Source organism: Hippopotamus amphibius, chromosome 9 (assembly GCF_030028045.1).
Source record: "Hippopotamus amphibius kiboko isolate mHipAmp2 chromosome 9, mHipAmp2.hap2, whole genome shotgun sequence".
Classification (NCBI taxonomy): Eukaryota; Metazoa; Chordata; class Mammalia; order Artiodactyla; family Hippopotamidae; genus Hippopotamus; species Hippopotamus amphibius.
The window spans coordinates 26,080,849-26,096,389 of NC_080194.1; the positions used below are offsets into that span (position 1 = coordinate 26,080,849).

Genomic DNA, 15,541 nt, shown 5'->3' on the forward strand with positions numbered 1-15,541 from the left:
AAAGATAATCACCCAAGTCATGCTGAGGTACCATGGGTAAAGGGTTAACAGCAGGTATGGACCCTTTCCAAAAAGGCAGGTGTATATGGGAAGATGACTTTCAGTTTGCTTTTTCACAAAACAGTTTTCTAGGTTTAAAACTCTAGTTAAATACTGGAGGATTCTAGGAAGATGGAGAAGTAGAAAGCACCAGGAATCTATCGCCCCACCTAGACAATAATTGCACTGCCAGAATCTGTCTGATATAACTTTGGGGGGAACTCTGAAGTCTTCTGAAAGCTTGAAACTTCCAGGGAAGGTGTATATGTTAAACTGTGGTTAATTTCAGCCAATTTCAGCTCTTAGCACAGCAGCAGCTGTTTACTTGTACCCAAAGCAGCTTGTGCAGCCTGCGAAAAGGACCCTTTCCTCCAAATATCAGAGATCTGTTCTCTAATGACTGGTTACTGCTTCTGATGACAGAGGTGTAGACAAAGAGGGCAAAGCCATTGTTGTTGCACCTCCCTCTCTGGCTAAAGTAACCTCCAGGGAATATAAAGGGCAGGCACCCTTTCCCCCTTCCCTTAATATTTCTTTTTCCCCTCTTGGGAGTTAGACATTAAAGACCAGAAAATACAAAAGCAACTGCATATTTGGGGGAAATTAGAAAGTAACCATGTATGCCCAGGGAAAACCACAGGCTTAGAAACAATCTCAAAGACCTTAAAAGTACACCTCAGGCTGGTCCTTGGCACAGAAACAGCCTTCAACAATCAAGAAACAAAAGAAATAACAACAACAACAAAAACCCAGTAAACCCTGGGGAAGGGACAGAATCTGATTTGTACACTTGTCACATTATTAGATTCAAATGTCCAGTTTTCAACAACAACAACAACAAAAATCACAAGGCATGCAAAGAAATATGAAAGTATAGCCTATTTAAAAGCAAAAATGAATCAACAGAAACTGTCCTGGGCAGGGGAGTGGGGGGTGGGGGTGGGGGACTGATGGCAGATATACTAGACAAAGACTTCAAAACAATTGCCTTAAAAGTGCTCAAAGAACTAAAGGAAGATATAAAGTCAAGAAAATGATGACTGAACAAAATGGAAATATCAATAAAGAAACATAAAACCTAAAAAGAACCCCTGTCCCCAAGACTCTAGAGCTGGAAAGCACAATAACTGAAATGAAAAAAATCACCAAACAGATTAAAAAACAAATTTGAGCAGGCAGAAGACAGAATCAGCAAACTTGAAGATTGGACAATGGAAATTACCGAGTCTGAGGAACCAAAAGAAAAAAGATTGAAGAAAGTGAAAAATAAGATCATAAGCAGATTTCTCACTAGAAACTTTGGAGGCCAGAAGGTAGTGGGCAGATATATTTAAAGTGATACAAAGAAAACAACTGTCAACCAAGAATCATATTATATATCTGGCAAAACTGTTCTTCAAACGTGAGGGAAAAGGACTTCCCTGGTGGCACAGTGGTTAACAATCTGCCTGCCAATGCAGGGGACACAGGTTCGATCCCTGGTCTAGGAAGATCCCACATGCCACGGAGCAACTAAGCCCATGTACCACAACTACTGAAGCCTGCGCACCCTAAAGTCTGTGCTCTGCAACAAGAGAAGCCACTGCAGCAATGAAGACCCAAATGCAGTGCCCTCCCCGCCCCCCAAAAAAAGTGAGGGAAAAATTAAGACATTGCCAAAGAAACAAAAGCTGAGAGAGTTCATCACCATTAGACCTACACTGCAAGAAATACTCAAAGCAGACCTGCAGGGTAAAATGAACAGTAACTTGAAGCCATGTAAAAAAATAAAGATCTCAATAAAGGTAAATGCATGGGCAGTTATAAAAGCTAGTAATATTGTAACAATGATTTATACTTCCACTTTTTGCTTCTGCATAATTTGAAACTAACACATTAAAAAAAAACAATTAGTCTAAAAGCTAGTATTACTGTGACTTTGGTATGTAACTCTCATTTTCAAATTTAAGAAACAATTGCATTTAAAAGAATTATTAGTTTATATTTTTGGGCAAACAGTGTATAAAGATGCAATTTTGTAACACCAACAATCAAAAGAGGTGAGGATGGAATTACGAAGAAGCAGAGGTTTTGTATGTTACTGAAGTTAAGCTGTTAGAAATTCAAATAAGAGTATTACAATTTTAGGGTGCTAAAGGTAATCCCCCATGGCAACAAAAATGAAAATAGCTATAACAGCTATAGGATATATACAAAAGAAAATGAGAAAGGAATTAAAATATTTCACTACAAAAAATAATCACAACAGAAGATAGTAATGCAGGAAATGAAGAACAGTAAGCTCTAAGGCATAGAGAAATACCCTTATCAGTATTTACTTTAAATGTAAATGAATTAAACTCTCCAATCAAAAGAGATTGACAAAATGGATAAAAACACACAAGCCAAGTACATGCTGTCAACATGAAACCTACTTTAAAGCCAAAGACACAACTAGATTAAAAGTGAAAGAATGGAAAAAGATATTTTATGCAAATAGTAACCAAAAGAGAGCAAGGGTGGCTATACTAATATCAGACAAAATAGACTTCAAATCAAAAAAAGTTTACATTAGACAAAGAAGGACATTATATACTAGAGGCTCAATACAGCAAGAAAATAAAAATTATAAACATATATGCATCTTATAGCAGACCATCAAAATACATGAAGCAAAAACTGACAAAATTGAAGGGAGAAATAGACAGTTCTACAATAATAATTGAAAACTTCAATACCCCACTCTCAATAATGGATAGCTCAATCAGACAGAAGGTAAGTAAGGAAATAGAGAACTCAACACAACAGATCAACTAGATCTAACTGACAAACAGAACACTTTACCCAACAACAACAGTATCTACATTCTCAAGTGCACATGGAATATTTTCTAGAATAGACCATATGTTATGCCACAAATTAAGTCTCAATAGACTTAAAAAGACAGGCATCATACAAAGTATATTCTCTGACACAACGATGTGAATTTAGAAATCAATAACAGAAGTAAAACTGGAACATTTACAAATTTGTGGAAATTAAAAAGCACATTCTATAACAACTGAAGGGTTCAAAGATGAAAGCACAATGGAAATTAGGAAATACTTAGAGATAAATGAAAACAAAAATATAACATAAAACATATTGGACAGAGAAAAAGCAGTGCTAAAGGGTAAACTTACAGTCATATATGCTTACATTAAATAACAAGAAAGATGTCAAATCAACAATCTAACATTACAACTTAAGGAACTAGAAAAAAAAGAGAAATTAAACCCAAAACCAGCAAATGGAAGTAAATAATAAAGATTAGAGGTAACAAAATAGAAAATGGAAAAACAATAGAAAAAAAATCAATGGTTCTTTGAAATGATCAACAAATTGACAACTTTTAGCTAGATGAATTAAGAAAAAAGAGAGAAGACACAAATTACTAAAATCAGAAATGAAAGTGGTGACATGATTACTTATTCTAAGACTTACCCAGATACCAAGGCCAGACAAAGTCACTATAAGAAAAAAAAAAAAAAAACTACAGATCATTGCCCCTTATGAACACTGAGGCAAAAATCCTCAGCAAAATACAAGCAAACCAAACTCAAAAGTATTTAATGGATTATACACCATGATTTATTCCTGGAATGCAAGGATGGTTCAATATACCAAAATCCACCAATGTAATACACCACATTAAGAGAACAAAGGAGGAAGACCACATTATCATCTCAATTGATGCAGAAAAATCATTTGACAAAACTCAACACCATTTCTTGATAAAAACACTCAAGAAATTGGGAATAGAAGGAAACTACATCAAAATAATAAAATCCATATATGAAAAACCCACAGTGAAGGTCAGACTCAATGGAGAAAAACAAAAGCTTTTCCTTTAAGATCAGGAATAAGGCAAGAAGGCTCACTTTTGCCACTTCCATTCGACACAGTATTGGAAGTTCTGTCCAGAGTGATTAGGTAAGAAAGAGAAATAAAAGGCATTCAAATTGGAAAGGAATAAATAAAAATATCTCTACTTATAGAAGACATGATCTTACATGCAGAAAACCGTAAAGATTCTGTATACACATGCAAAAAAACTTGTTGAACTAATAAATGAACTTGGTAAAGTAGCAGGATACAAAGTCAACATTAAATTGCATTTCTAAATAATGATGATGAACAATCTGAAAAGGAAATTAAGAAAACAATTCCATTTACAATAGCATCAAAAAAAAAAACAAAACACTTAGGAATTAACTTAACCAAAGAGGTGAAAGACTTGTACAATGAAAACCACAAAACAGTGCTGAAAGAAACTAAAGAAGACATAAATAAATGGAAAGACATCCTATGTTCAAGGATTGGAGACTTAATATTATTAAGATGCTAATTCTACCCCAAACCATCTATAGATTCAGTGGAATTCCCATCAAATTCCCAAAGATATTTTTTGCAGAAGTAGAAAAACCCACCCTAAAATTCATATGGAATCTCAAGAGACTCTAAAGAGCTAGAAAACTCTTGATAGCTGAAGGACTCACACTTCCTGATTTCAAAACTTACTACAAAGCTACAGTAATCAAAACTGTATAGTACTGGTAGCAGACAAACACAGACCCAGTGGGATAGAATAGAAAGCCCAGAAATAAACCTACATATCTAATGTTCAACTGATTTTCAAAAAGTGTGCCAAAACCATTGAATGGGAAAATGGCAGTCTTTTCAGCAAATGGTTCTGGGGAAACTGGATATCCATGTGCAAAAGATTAAAATTGAACTCTTACCTAACACCACTTACAAAAAATGAATTCAAAATGAATCAAATATCTGAATGTAAGACCTAAAACTATGATACTCTTACATGAAAACACAGGGCAAAAGCTTCACAACATTGCATTTGGCAATGATTTCTTTGATAGAACACAAAAGGCAGCAAAAGAAAAAACAGACAAATGGACTTCATGAAAATTTTTAAGTTCTGCACATCAAAAGACACTGAAATATTATTCAGCCTTTAAAAGTAAGGAAACTCTGACACATGCTATAACATGGATCAATCTTAAGCATGTTATGCTAAGTGAAATAAACTAGCCATTAAAATACAAATACCGTATGATTCCACTTACATGATATACTAGAGTAGTCAAAATCATAGAAACAGAAAGTAGAAAGATGGTAGCCAGCGCCTGGGGTGAGGGGGTTAATGGGGAAGGATTGTTTCATGGATACAGAGTTTTAGTCTTACATTACGAAGAGTTATGAGACAGACGGTGGTATGGTTATACAAGATTATGAATGGTTTTTATACCATTGAACTATACACTTAAAATGATTAAGATGGTAAATTTTATCTTATGTGTATTTTATCACAATTAAAGAAATAGGAAAAAAGAAAATAAATACATAAATTATTTAAGATAAATGTGGAAGAATAACCATATGGAACAAGCTTTTTAGCATTGAATATTATGTAACTCTTGATGTGTGCACTGCACCAGGGCTAGAAGACTGGGAGCAAGCATGCAAATCCTGAGGGCTATGTGACAAGAACTGTACTAAAACCTGCTGGGAAACAAAGGCTGTGGCTTTCCTGTGCTGGGGTAGTCTACTCGCATCCTTTGCAATTGAGTGTGCCCCATGTAGTGATGGGGTCTAGAAGCTACACCCGAGCATTTGCAATACCTCCTAAAGAAAATGCTAATATTCCATACTGTATTTTCTGTCCAGTAACCTTTCACTAAGCTAGACAAACCTAATGCCAGATTAAATTCCATTATGTACTGCTAGTTTTACAGTCTGAACTTCAGACCACTATTGGTAGCCATGTACAATACTTATTCTATTTTTTATAATTGTGGTAAAATTTGCCATTTAAACTATTTTAAGTATACAGTTCAACGGCATTAAGTACTTAAACAATGTTGTACCACCATTACCACCACCTTCTCCAGAACTTTTTCATCTTCCCAGACTGAAACTCTATACCCATTAAAGTGGTCATATGCTTTAAAGATCAGAAAATAATATACATTTTTTAAAATTAAAAGTCATGTAGAGAATAACACTAACCCATAATCACTTTTTTGTTGTACCGTGTGCCTTTTTAGTCTCTGCCCTAATTCTTATACATTTTTGTATGGTTGCTATCATAAATATACATTCAGTAGACATGTGGCTTGTGTAGATTTAACATTCCAGTTTTGAATATCCAAAAGTGATTTCAAAGTTCTAGAACTTTTACTAATATGTATCTTGGCTATGAAGGAGAATCACGTGTGCTATTCAGGGAATGTGTACAGAGTCAGACACTTCATTTATAAGTAAACCTAATTAGTTAACTTTGGATCATCTGCATCAGTTTCATGTTTCTTTTCATCAAATCTTTCGATGAACACAATCAGTTCTAGGTACCATTCTAAGCATTCTACCCGTGGTAAGTCATCTACTCTTCATAATAACCCTCTAAGGTTGGCTCTATTACTATCCTCATTTTAAATACGAAGAAACTGAGCCTTCAATATTTTAAATAACATCCCAATATCACACCACTAATAAATGGTGGGACCAGGTTTGAAAAAACCTGGGCAACATGGTTCCAAAGTCCATGCTCCTATCACTATGCTAGATTGCTCTCAAACACATGAGTTCTTATGAAGTGATAAATACATTTTTCTGTTTGAAAAATGCACCCAAAAGAAAGCTATGCACTACGTAAGTCTGAATTTGGGGATTTTCAGAATATTCTCAAACTCACAAAAAGCAAGGGTCAAATTTTACACTTTCTGTCTGTAAAATTTGTTCTTATGATTTATTATTAAGGCACTAAGGAAATGAATGACAAATGTTACCTTCCAACAACTTGCTTATGGATATTTTTCCATTGGTCCTTGTCTGAATCAGTTCCTAACTTAGGGTTGAGAGTCTTCAGAGCAACACCAGCAACATTTACTCCACTCCATAAGGGCACTAAAAGAAATAAATCTCAGAATAAACTCCTCCTCCCAGTACTGCATCAGTTTAAGTTAAGTGGGTTTTTTAAGAATAAAGTTAGGTTACTACCTTACACCACATATAAAAATAAGCTTCAAATAGACAAAAGAGAGAAATGTAAAAAATAAAATTATAAAATATGTAGTAGGCTTTATTTGTAACTGTGTAGTAAGGAGTCATTTTAAAGCAAGATACAAATACAGAATCCATAAAGAAAATAATCTATAAGAAATGATAAAATATTATAAGATGGCAAAGAGCAATAAATTAATACCATATTATTAAACCATACATTTTTTTAAAGAATAATATAATGGAATACTAAATGGGAGAAATTAAAACATATCTGGGAAAATTATTTTTAATGATTTTCAAGAGGAAGAGCTCAGTAAGATAATAAGACAAGTCAACAGGGTCAAATTAAGGCACTTATCAAAGAAATATTTGTTTAAGTCACATCAGAAGTATTTACTATACTATGACCCTTGAAGTATCAAATGTTTTGAATAAATAAATGGATGACTGAATGAGTGAACAAATGGTGCCTGTTCTCAGTGGGTCTATTGGCATTACGGAAGGAAGATTTACACACATGACATAATTAGAGAACATTGTAAGTATAAAGTTCTAATTGTATAGCAGAGATTAAATGCTTAAGAAAAGAAAATGGTTGGTGTGACCTAAGTAATAGTTTAAATCACATATTGAACAATTTTATTTCTTGAAAAGTCAGGGAAAAACAAATCTCTAGAGTCAGAAAGTAGATTAATGGTTGCCTGGGGTTAGGGTGGAGGAGTGGGAGTTTTTGGGGGTGATGAAAATTTTCTACAATTAGATTGTGGTGATGGTTGCACAACTCTGTGAGTAAAAAGCTAGTGAATTGTACACTTTAAATGAGTAAAGTTTATGGGATGTGTGTTATATCTTAATAACTCTGTTTTTAAAATCACAATGAGTGCTCTAGACAAAAGAAACAGTCATTGACTTTTAAAAGAGCTATACACTCTATGCACTATTTTATGAGAGGCAGGTAAATCAATGACACAAAAGACTGAAAGTAAAGGAACAGAAAAAGTAAAACGAATGCTGTACAGCTATATTTAAATCAGAAAAAATACTTTAAGGAAAATAAGCATTATTAAAGATAAGCAGTGTGATTATACAATGATGATGTGTTTACACTTACCACTAGAATCTCCATGTTCTCCAATAACCCATCCATGGCAGCTTGTGGGATGCACACCCAACTTCTCTCCAATTAGGTAACGGAAACGGGCAGAGTCTAGATTACAACCACTTCCAATTACACGAGTTGCAGGTAAGCCACTTATCTTCCAGACAACATACGTCAAAATATCCACTAGGAAGAAAAATTTCTTGTTAGAAAAAGATTGATAGTAACTCCCTCTTACAATTTGATTTTCTGGATAGACCAATTGTCTTAAGAGTCACATGCGGATTCATTACAGAGTTCAAAATGAAGCAAATCAACAAAGAAAAAAAAGATAATCTCTAAGATGGGTTTTTAAAAGATTAAATTATTCACCATCAAAACTTTAAAACAAAAGATTCTTTTTTGAAATAATATATGTGCCTACCTGTATATTTAATAATTGGTGAATTACACCTCTTTAAGATCACTGAGATTTTTCCCCTTCATCACCACAGACTCATCTAAACTATCAGAATCTCCTTCCTAGAATAAGGCCACACGCATGCTCAGGGCTGTAAGCAGGTGTGTGCATGCTCAGGAAAAACATAAGATCCCAGCCTTTAGCTCTGTCTAACCATGAGGCTCTGTGAAAGCAGGAAGTGAAGGCTAAGGCACAGTTATAAACTGCCTGGCTAAGTGCTGAAGGCATGCCCCTACTTGCACACAGAGCCCTCCAGCAAAGACTGGGAGATATCTTTTGGTTCCAAACATTTAAGGAAAGTTCTTTCCAATCATTGGCTGACCCATAAATAAACAGAACAAAGGCTTCTGTGTCCATAAATAACAAAGAATACAGACTTAACAGAATTAATTCATAAAAGCCTTGAAACAAACAAATGACAACAAGCATCAGCAAAGAAATCCCTGGGAGGGAAGAATCTGATTTACAGAGTTTTCTTATTATACTTTTTTAATGCCCAATTTTCAACAAAAAAATTATGAGCCATGAAACAAAATAAGAAAATACAAATCATAGAAAGGAAAAAAAGCAATCAATAGAAACTGTCCAAGATACATGTACCACAATATTCACTGCAGCACTATTTACAATAGCCTGCACATGGAAGCAACCTAAATGCCCATCAACAGATGAATGGATAAAGAAGATGTGGTGCATATATACAATGGAATATTACTCAGCCATAAAAAGGAATGAAATTGAGTTATTTGTAGTGAGGTGGATGGACCTAGAGTCTGTCATACAGAGTGAAGTAAGCCAGAAAGAGAAAAACAAATACTGTATGCTAACACATATATATGGAATCTAAAAATATGGTACTGATGAACCCAGTGTCAGGCAAGAATAAAAATGCGGATGTAGAGAATGGACTTGAGGACACGAGGCTGGGGGGAGGTGAAGCTGGGACAAGGTGAGAGAGTAGCATTAACATATATACACAACCAGGGGCTCCCTGGTGGCACACTGGTTAAGAATCTGCCTGCCAATGCAGGGGACACAGGTTCAATACCTGGTCCAGGAAGATCCCATATGCTGTGGAGCAGCTAAGCCTGTGCGCCACAATTACTGAGCCTGTGCTCTAGAGCCTGCAAGCCACAACTACTGAGCCCACGTGCCACAACTACTGAAGCCTGGATGCCTAGAGCCCGTGCTCTGCAACAGGAGAAGCCGCCGCAATGAGGAGCCCGTGCACCACAACAAAGAGTAGCCTCCACTCGCCAAAACTAGAGAAAGTCTGTGTGCAGCAACAAAGACTCAATGCAGCCAAAAATAAATAAATAATAAAATAAATATTTAAAAACAACAACAACAACAAAAAACATATATACACAACCAAAAGTAAAATAGATAGCTAGTGGGAAGCTGCTGCATAACACAGGGAGATCAACTCGATTGGTGACGACCTAGAGGGTGGGATAGGGTGGGATAGGGAGGATGGGAAAGAGGCTCAAGAGGGAGGGGATATGGGGATATATGTATAAATACAGCTGACTCACTTTGTTGTACAGCAGAAACTGGCACAACAGTACAAAGCAATTATACTCCAATAAAGATTTGAAAAAAAAAATAGAAACTGTCCCTGAGGAAGCCCAGACACTGAGCAACTAACCTATCTTCAAGTCCACTGATTCTTTTTTCTGCTTTCTCAATCTGCTATTGAGCCCCTCCAGTTAATTTTCATTTCAGTTAACTTTTTAACTTCAGAATTTCTGTTCAGTTTTTAAAAAATAATTATCTATTAATACTCACTAATTGGTAAGACATCAGTCTCATATTTCCTTTAGTTCTTTAGACATGGTTTGCTTTAGTTCTTTAAACACAGTTAAAATAGTTGATTTAAAGTATTTGACAAATCTTTATTCAATTACTCTGGCTAGAACATGTAGCATTATGTTGAATAGAAGTGGTGAAACGGAGCCTCACTGCCTCGTTCCTGGTCTTACGGGGAAAACCATTCAGACTTTCACCATTGAGTATAAGGCTAGCTGTAGGTTTTTCATAAATGTCTTTTATGAGGTTGAAGAAATTTCCTTCTATTCATAGTTTACTAAGAGAATATTTTTTAAAATCACAATTTGGTGTGGAATTTTGTTTAATGCTTTTTCTGCATCTATTAGCCCTTTTATCATTATATAATATTGTTCTTTGGCTCCAGCAATAATTTTTAGGTTAAAGTCTAATTTCTGTGATATCAGTATAGCCACTCCAGCTCTCTTTTGGCTCCTGTTAGTATGAAATATCTTCTTCCATTCTTTTACTTTCACCTTATTTTGTATCTTTCTTTTTTTCTTTTTTTTCCTTTTTTTTTCAATTTTTATTGGAGTATAGTTGATTTACAATGTTGCATTAGTTTCAGGCATACAGCAAAGCACATCAGCTATACATATACATATATTCACTCTTTTTTTTTTCTTTAGATTCTTTTCCCATATAGGCCATTACAGAGTATTGAGTAGAGTTGCCTGTGCTATACAGCAGGTTCTTATTATCTATCTAATCTATCTAATCTATAACAGTGTGTGTATGTCAATCCCAATCTCCCAATTTATCCTTCCCCTCCCCTTATCCCCTGGTAACCATAAGTTTGTTTTCTACATCCATGACTCTGCTTCTGTTTTATAAATAAGTTCATTTGTACTCCTTTATTTTTAGATTCCACATGTAGGCAATGTCATATGATATTTGTCTTTTTGTGCCTGACTTCATTCAGTATGACAATCTCTAGGTCCATCCATATTGCTGCAAACAGCATTATTTTTTTCTTTTTTATGGCTGAGCAATATTCCATTGTATATATGCACCACATGTTCTTTATCCATTCTTCTGTTGATGGACATTTAGGTTGCTTCCATGTCCTGGCTATTGTAAATAGTGCTGCAGTGAACACTGGGTTACATGTATCCTTTCTAATTATGGTTTCTTCAGGTATATGCCCAAGAGTGGAATTGCTGGGTCATATGGTAGTTCTATTTTTAGTTTTTTTTAAAGAACCTCCATACTGTTCTCCACAGCAGCTATACCAATTTACATTCCCACCAACAGTATAGAAGGGTTCCCTTTTCTCCACACCCTGTCCAGCATTTATTGTTTGCAGATTTTGTGTCTTTAAATCTAAAGTGAGCCACTTATAATTAGGCAAGAAAAAAAGAAAAAAAAGGCACCCAAATTGGAAATGAAGAAGTAGAAACTCTCTCTATTTGCAGGTAACATAATCCTATATATGGAAATCCTAAAGAATCCACAAACACACACAAAATAAAAACCTATTAGAGCTAATAAATGAATTCAGTAAAGTTACAGGAAACATGATCAACACTCAAAAGTCAGTTGTATCTCTACACGCTAGCAATGAACAACCAAAGAAGGAAAATAAGAAAACAATCAAAGAAGGAAAATTGAAAACAATTCAATTTGACTCTATACTGTAAACAATTCATTTACAGTATAAACTCAAAAATAAAATACTTAGAATAAATTTAATGAAGGAAGTGCAAGAGTTGTGCAATGAAAACTACAAAACATTGCTGAAAAAATTAAAGAAGAAATAAATAAATGGAAACACATCCCATATTCATGGGTTGGAAAAATTACTACTGTTAAGGCAGCAATACTCCCTGAATCAATTTACAATTTCAGCTCAACTCCTGTTAAAATTCCAATGGCTTTTTATGCAGAAATGAAAAAGCTAATCCTAAAATGCATATGAAATCACAAAGGACCCTAAAGAGTGAAAACAATCTTGAAACGGAACAGCAAAGCTAAAGGACTCACACTTCCTGATTTCAAAACTTACGAGCTACAGTAATGAAAACAGTATGATACTGGCATAAGGATGGACATATCAAACAATGGAACAGAACTGAGAGTCCAGAATTAAATCTATTTACCTATGGTCAATTGATTTCAGCAAGGGTGCTAAAACAATTCCTTGGGGAAAAATAATCTCTTCAACAAATATTTAGGGACAACTGGATCCACATGCAAAAGAATGAAGCTTGATCCTTACCTCACACCACGTATAAAGTTAATTCAAAATGGATCAAAGACCTAAATAAAAGCTAGAAATATAGAGTAAATCTTCATGACTTTGCATTTAGTAATGATTTCTTGGGTATGACACCAAAAGGAAAAATAATTAAATTGGACTTCATCAAAATTATATATTTTTATGCATCAAAGTGTACTATCAAGAGAGTAAAAGAAAGCCCACAGAATGAGGGAATATATTTGCAAATCATATATCTGATAGGAATCTTATATCCAGAATATATAAAGAACTCTCATTACTCAACAACAAAAAGACAAAAAAATGCAATTTTAAAATAAGCAAAGAACTCAAATAGATATTTCCCCAAAGAAGATGTACAAAAGGCCAACAAGCATTGAAAAGATGCTCAATCTCATTAGGCTCTAGGGAAATGCAAATCAAAATCACAATAAGATACTACTTCATATCCACTAGGAGAACTAAAATAAAAAATAGAGAAAGCTTACAAGTGTTGATGGGGATATGAAGAACTGGAACATTTATACATCGCTGGTGGGAATGTAAAATAGTACAGCCACTATGGAAAACAGTTTGGCAGTTATTCACTAAGTAAATATAGAATTACCGTATGACCCAATATTTCTACTCCTAGGTATATACCCAAAAGAGTTGAAAACAGGTGTTCAAATAAAAGTTTGTACATGAATAGTAGCACTATTCACAATAGCTAAAAGGTAGAAACAATTCAAATGTCTGTCAACTGATGAATAGATAAATACAATGTGGTATAGCTACACAGTAGAATATTATTCAGTCATAAAAAGGAATGAAGTACTGATGCATGCTGAAACATGAATGAACTCTAAAAACAGTACTAAGTGAAAGAAGCCAAAGACAAAAGACACATGTTGTATGATCCCATTTATATTAAATATCCAGACTAGGCAAATCCATAGACACAGAAAGCAAATTAGTGGTTTCCTGGAGAGAGGGGGAATGGGAAGTGACTGCTTATTGGTTACAGGGTTTCCATTTTAGGCTGGTGTAAATGTCTGGGCACTAGACAATTGTAGCAGTTGTACAAAAAGAATGTACTTGACGCCACTAAATATACTTTAAAATGGTTAAAATGGTAAACTTATGTAATTTTCCTACAATAAAAAAATAGACTTTCACTCAAAATTTTTTACTGGAGACAAAGAAAGACGTTACATAATGACAAAAAAAAAGTCAATAAATGCATGGGAAAAAAGCATTTCACAAAACTCAACACCCACTCATGATTCAAAAAAAAACTTTCCAGGACTATGAATAGAAGGAAATTTCATGAATAACCTACATTAAACATCAAACTCAATGATAAAAGACTGAATGCAGTCACCATAAGATAAGGAACTAGGCAAATATGTCCACTTTCAACACTTGTTGTGCAAGGGTGACATGGAAACATACCACTAACACCAGAGGCTATAGATATAAGCAATGTTTACTGAAGAAAATCTTAGAAGCAGAGAAGAAGGGAACCACACTCTGTACACTGAATTCTCATTATTCCACAGTATAGGTTAGGCATAGATCTTTGGTATACAGAATTGCCAAGAGAAGAGAAGCCTCCTTTGGTTGGCAAGGACATTCTCTTGAAACTCCCACCACCATGCTATGTTACATATTTATACGTTAGCTTTGGAGAGGGAATGGAAACCCCTAGTTTCCTTAAGTAACAATAGATTTGTCAAGGGATAGCTGGGCTCAGGCACAATGGTAAGAATATACATTTCCAGGGCCAAGGTCTACATACCAAAGGCCCTGAAAAGAATCATGCATGCCAGGAATGATGACAACAGCTTAAGGCCTTGCTCTCCCTGCACAGGTTGGCTCAGTTCAGCTGATTCAGCTCTCTGTTAAGCTACCAAAAGGAAGGAGGAAATAAGCTTCCAGGGTCATCCAGGGTCATTACCTATATTCATCACTGTACTGGAAGTACTAACCAGTGAAATGAGGCAAGAAAATAAAAAGATCTTCAAAGTGGAAAGGAAGAATTAAAAGAATTAAAACCAGTAAAACTATGTTTGAAGATGACATGATAATGTATAGAGAATATCCTATGAATATAAAGAGAATTACTAGATACAAGGTCTATACATAAAAGACAACAGTATTTCTATATGCTAGCAATTAAACAATCGAAGATGGCGCAGTGCTTAAGAATCCACCTGCCAATGCAGGGGACACGGGTTTGAGCCCTGGTCGGGGAAGATACCACATGCCTCGGAGCAAACAAGCCTGTGCACCACAACTACTAAGCCTGTGCTCTAGAGCTTTTGAGTCACAACTATTGAGCCCATGTGCCACAACTACTGAAGCCCATGCGCCTGCAGCCCGTGCTCCTCAACAAGAGAAGCCACTTAAATGAGAAGCCCGCGCACCACAACTAAGAGTAGCCCCTGCTCGCCACAACGAGAGAAAGCCCACACAGACCAATGAAAACCCAACACAGCCAATAAATAAATATATAAATAAATTTATTAAAAAAAAAGCAACTGGAGAATGAAATGTTAAGAACAACTCCTTTTAAAATACCATCAAACTATGAAATATTTAGGGATAATTTAACAAAATTTGTGTAAGAACTAAACCTGAAAACAACAAAACATTGCTAAAAAAAAAAAGAAAAAAGAATTAACTAAATGAAGAGATATGCATATTCATGGATTGCAAGACTCAACAGTGTTAAAATATCAGTCTCTCCAAATTTATCTACAGGTCTCAAACAATCCCAATTAACATTCCAGCATATGTTTGTATAGAAATTGAAAAGCTAATTCTAAAATTATGTTACAATGCAAACAACACATAGTACACAAAGAAAGTTTAG

At 34.9% G+C, this 15,541-nt stretch overlaps 1 protein-coding gene across 1 annotated transcript in view; it reads right to left on the reverse strand.

The window, feature by feature from the left end:
* LOC130860123 (L-lactate dehydrogenase C chain) overlaps window positions 1-15,541 on the reverse strand; it is a 52,651-nt gene that overhangs the window by 8,401 nt on the left and 28,709 nt on the right. The window contains exons 4-5 of the mRNA XM_057747974.1: window positions 8,192-8,365; window positions 6,864-6,981 (exon numbers count right to left, since the gene is read on the reverse strand). Coding sequence (XP_057603957.1) covers window positions 6,864-6,981; window positions 8,192-8,365 — 292 coding nt within the window. The remainder of the gene's footprint in view (window positions 1-6,863; window positions 6,982-8,191; window positions 8,366-15,541) is intronic.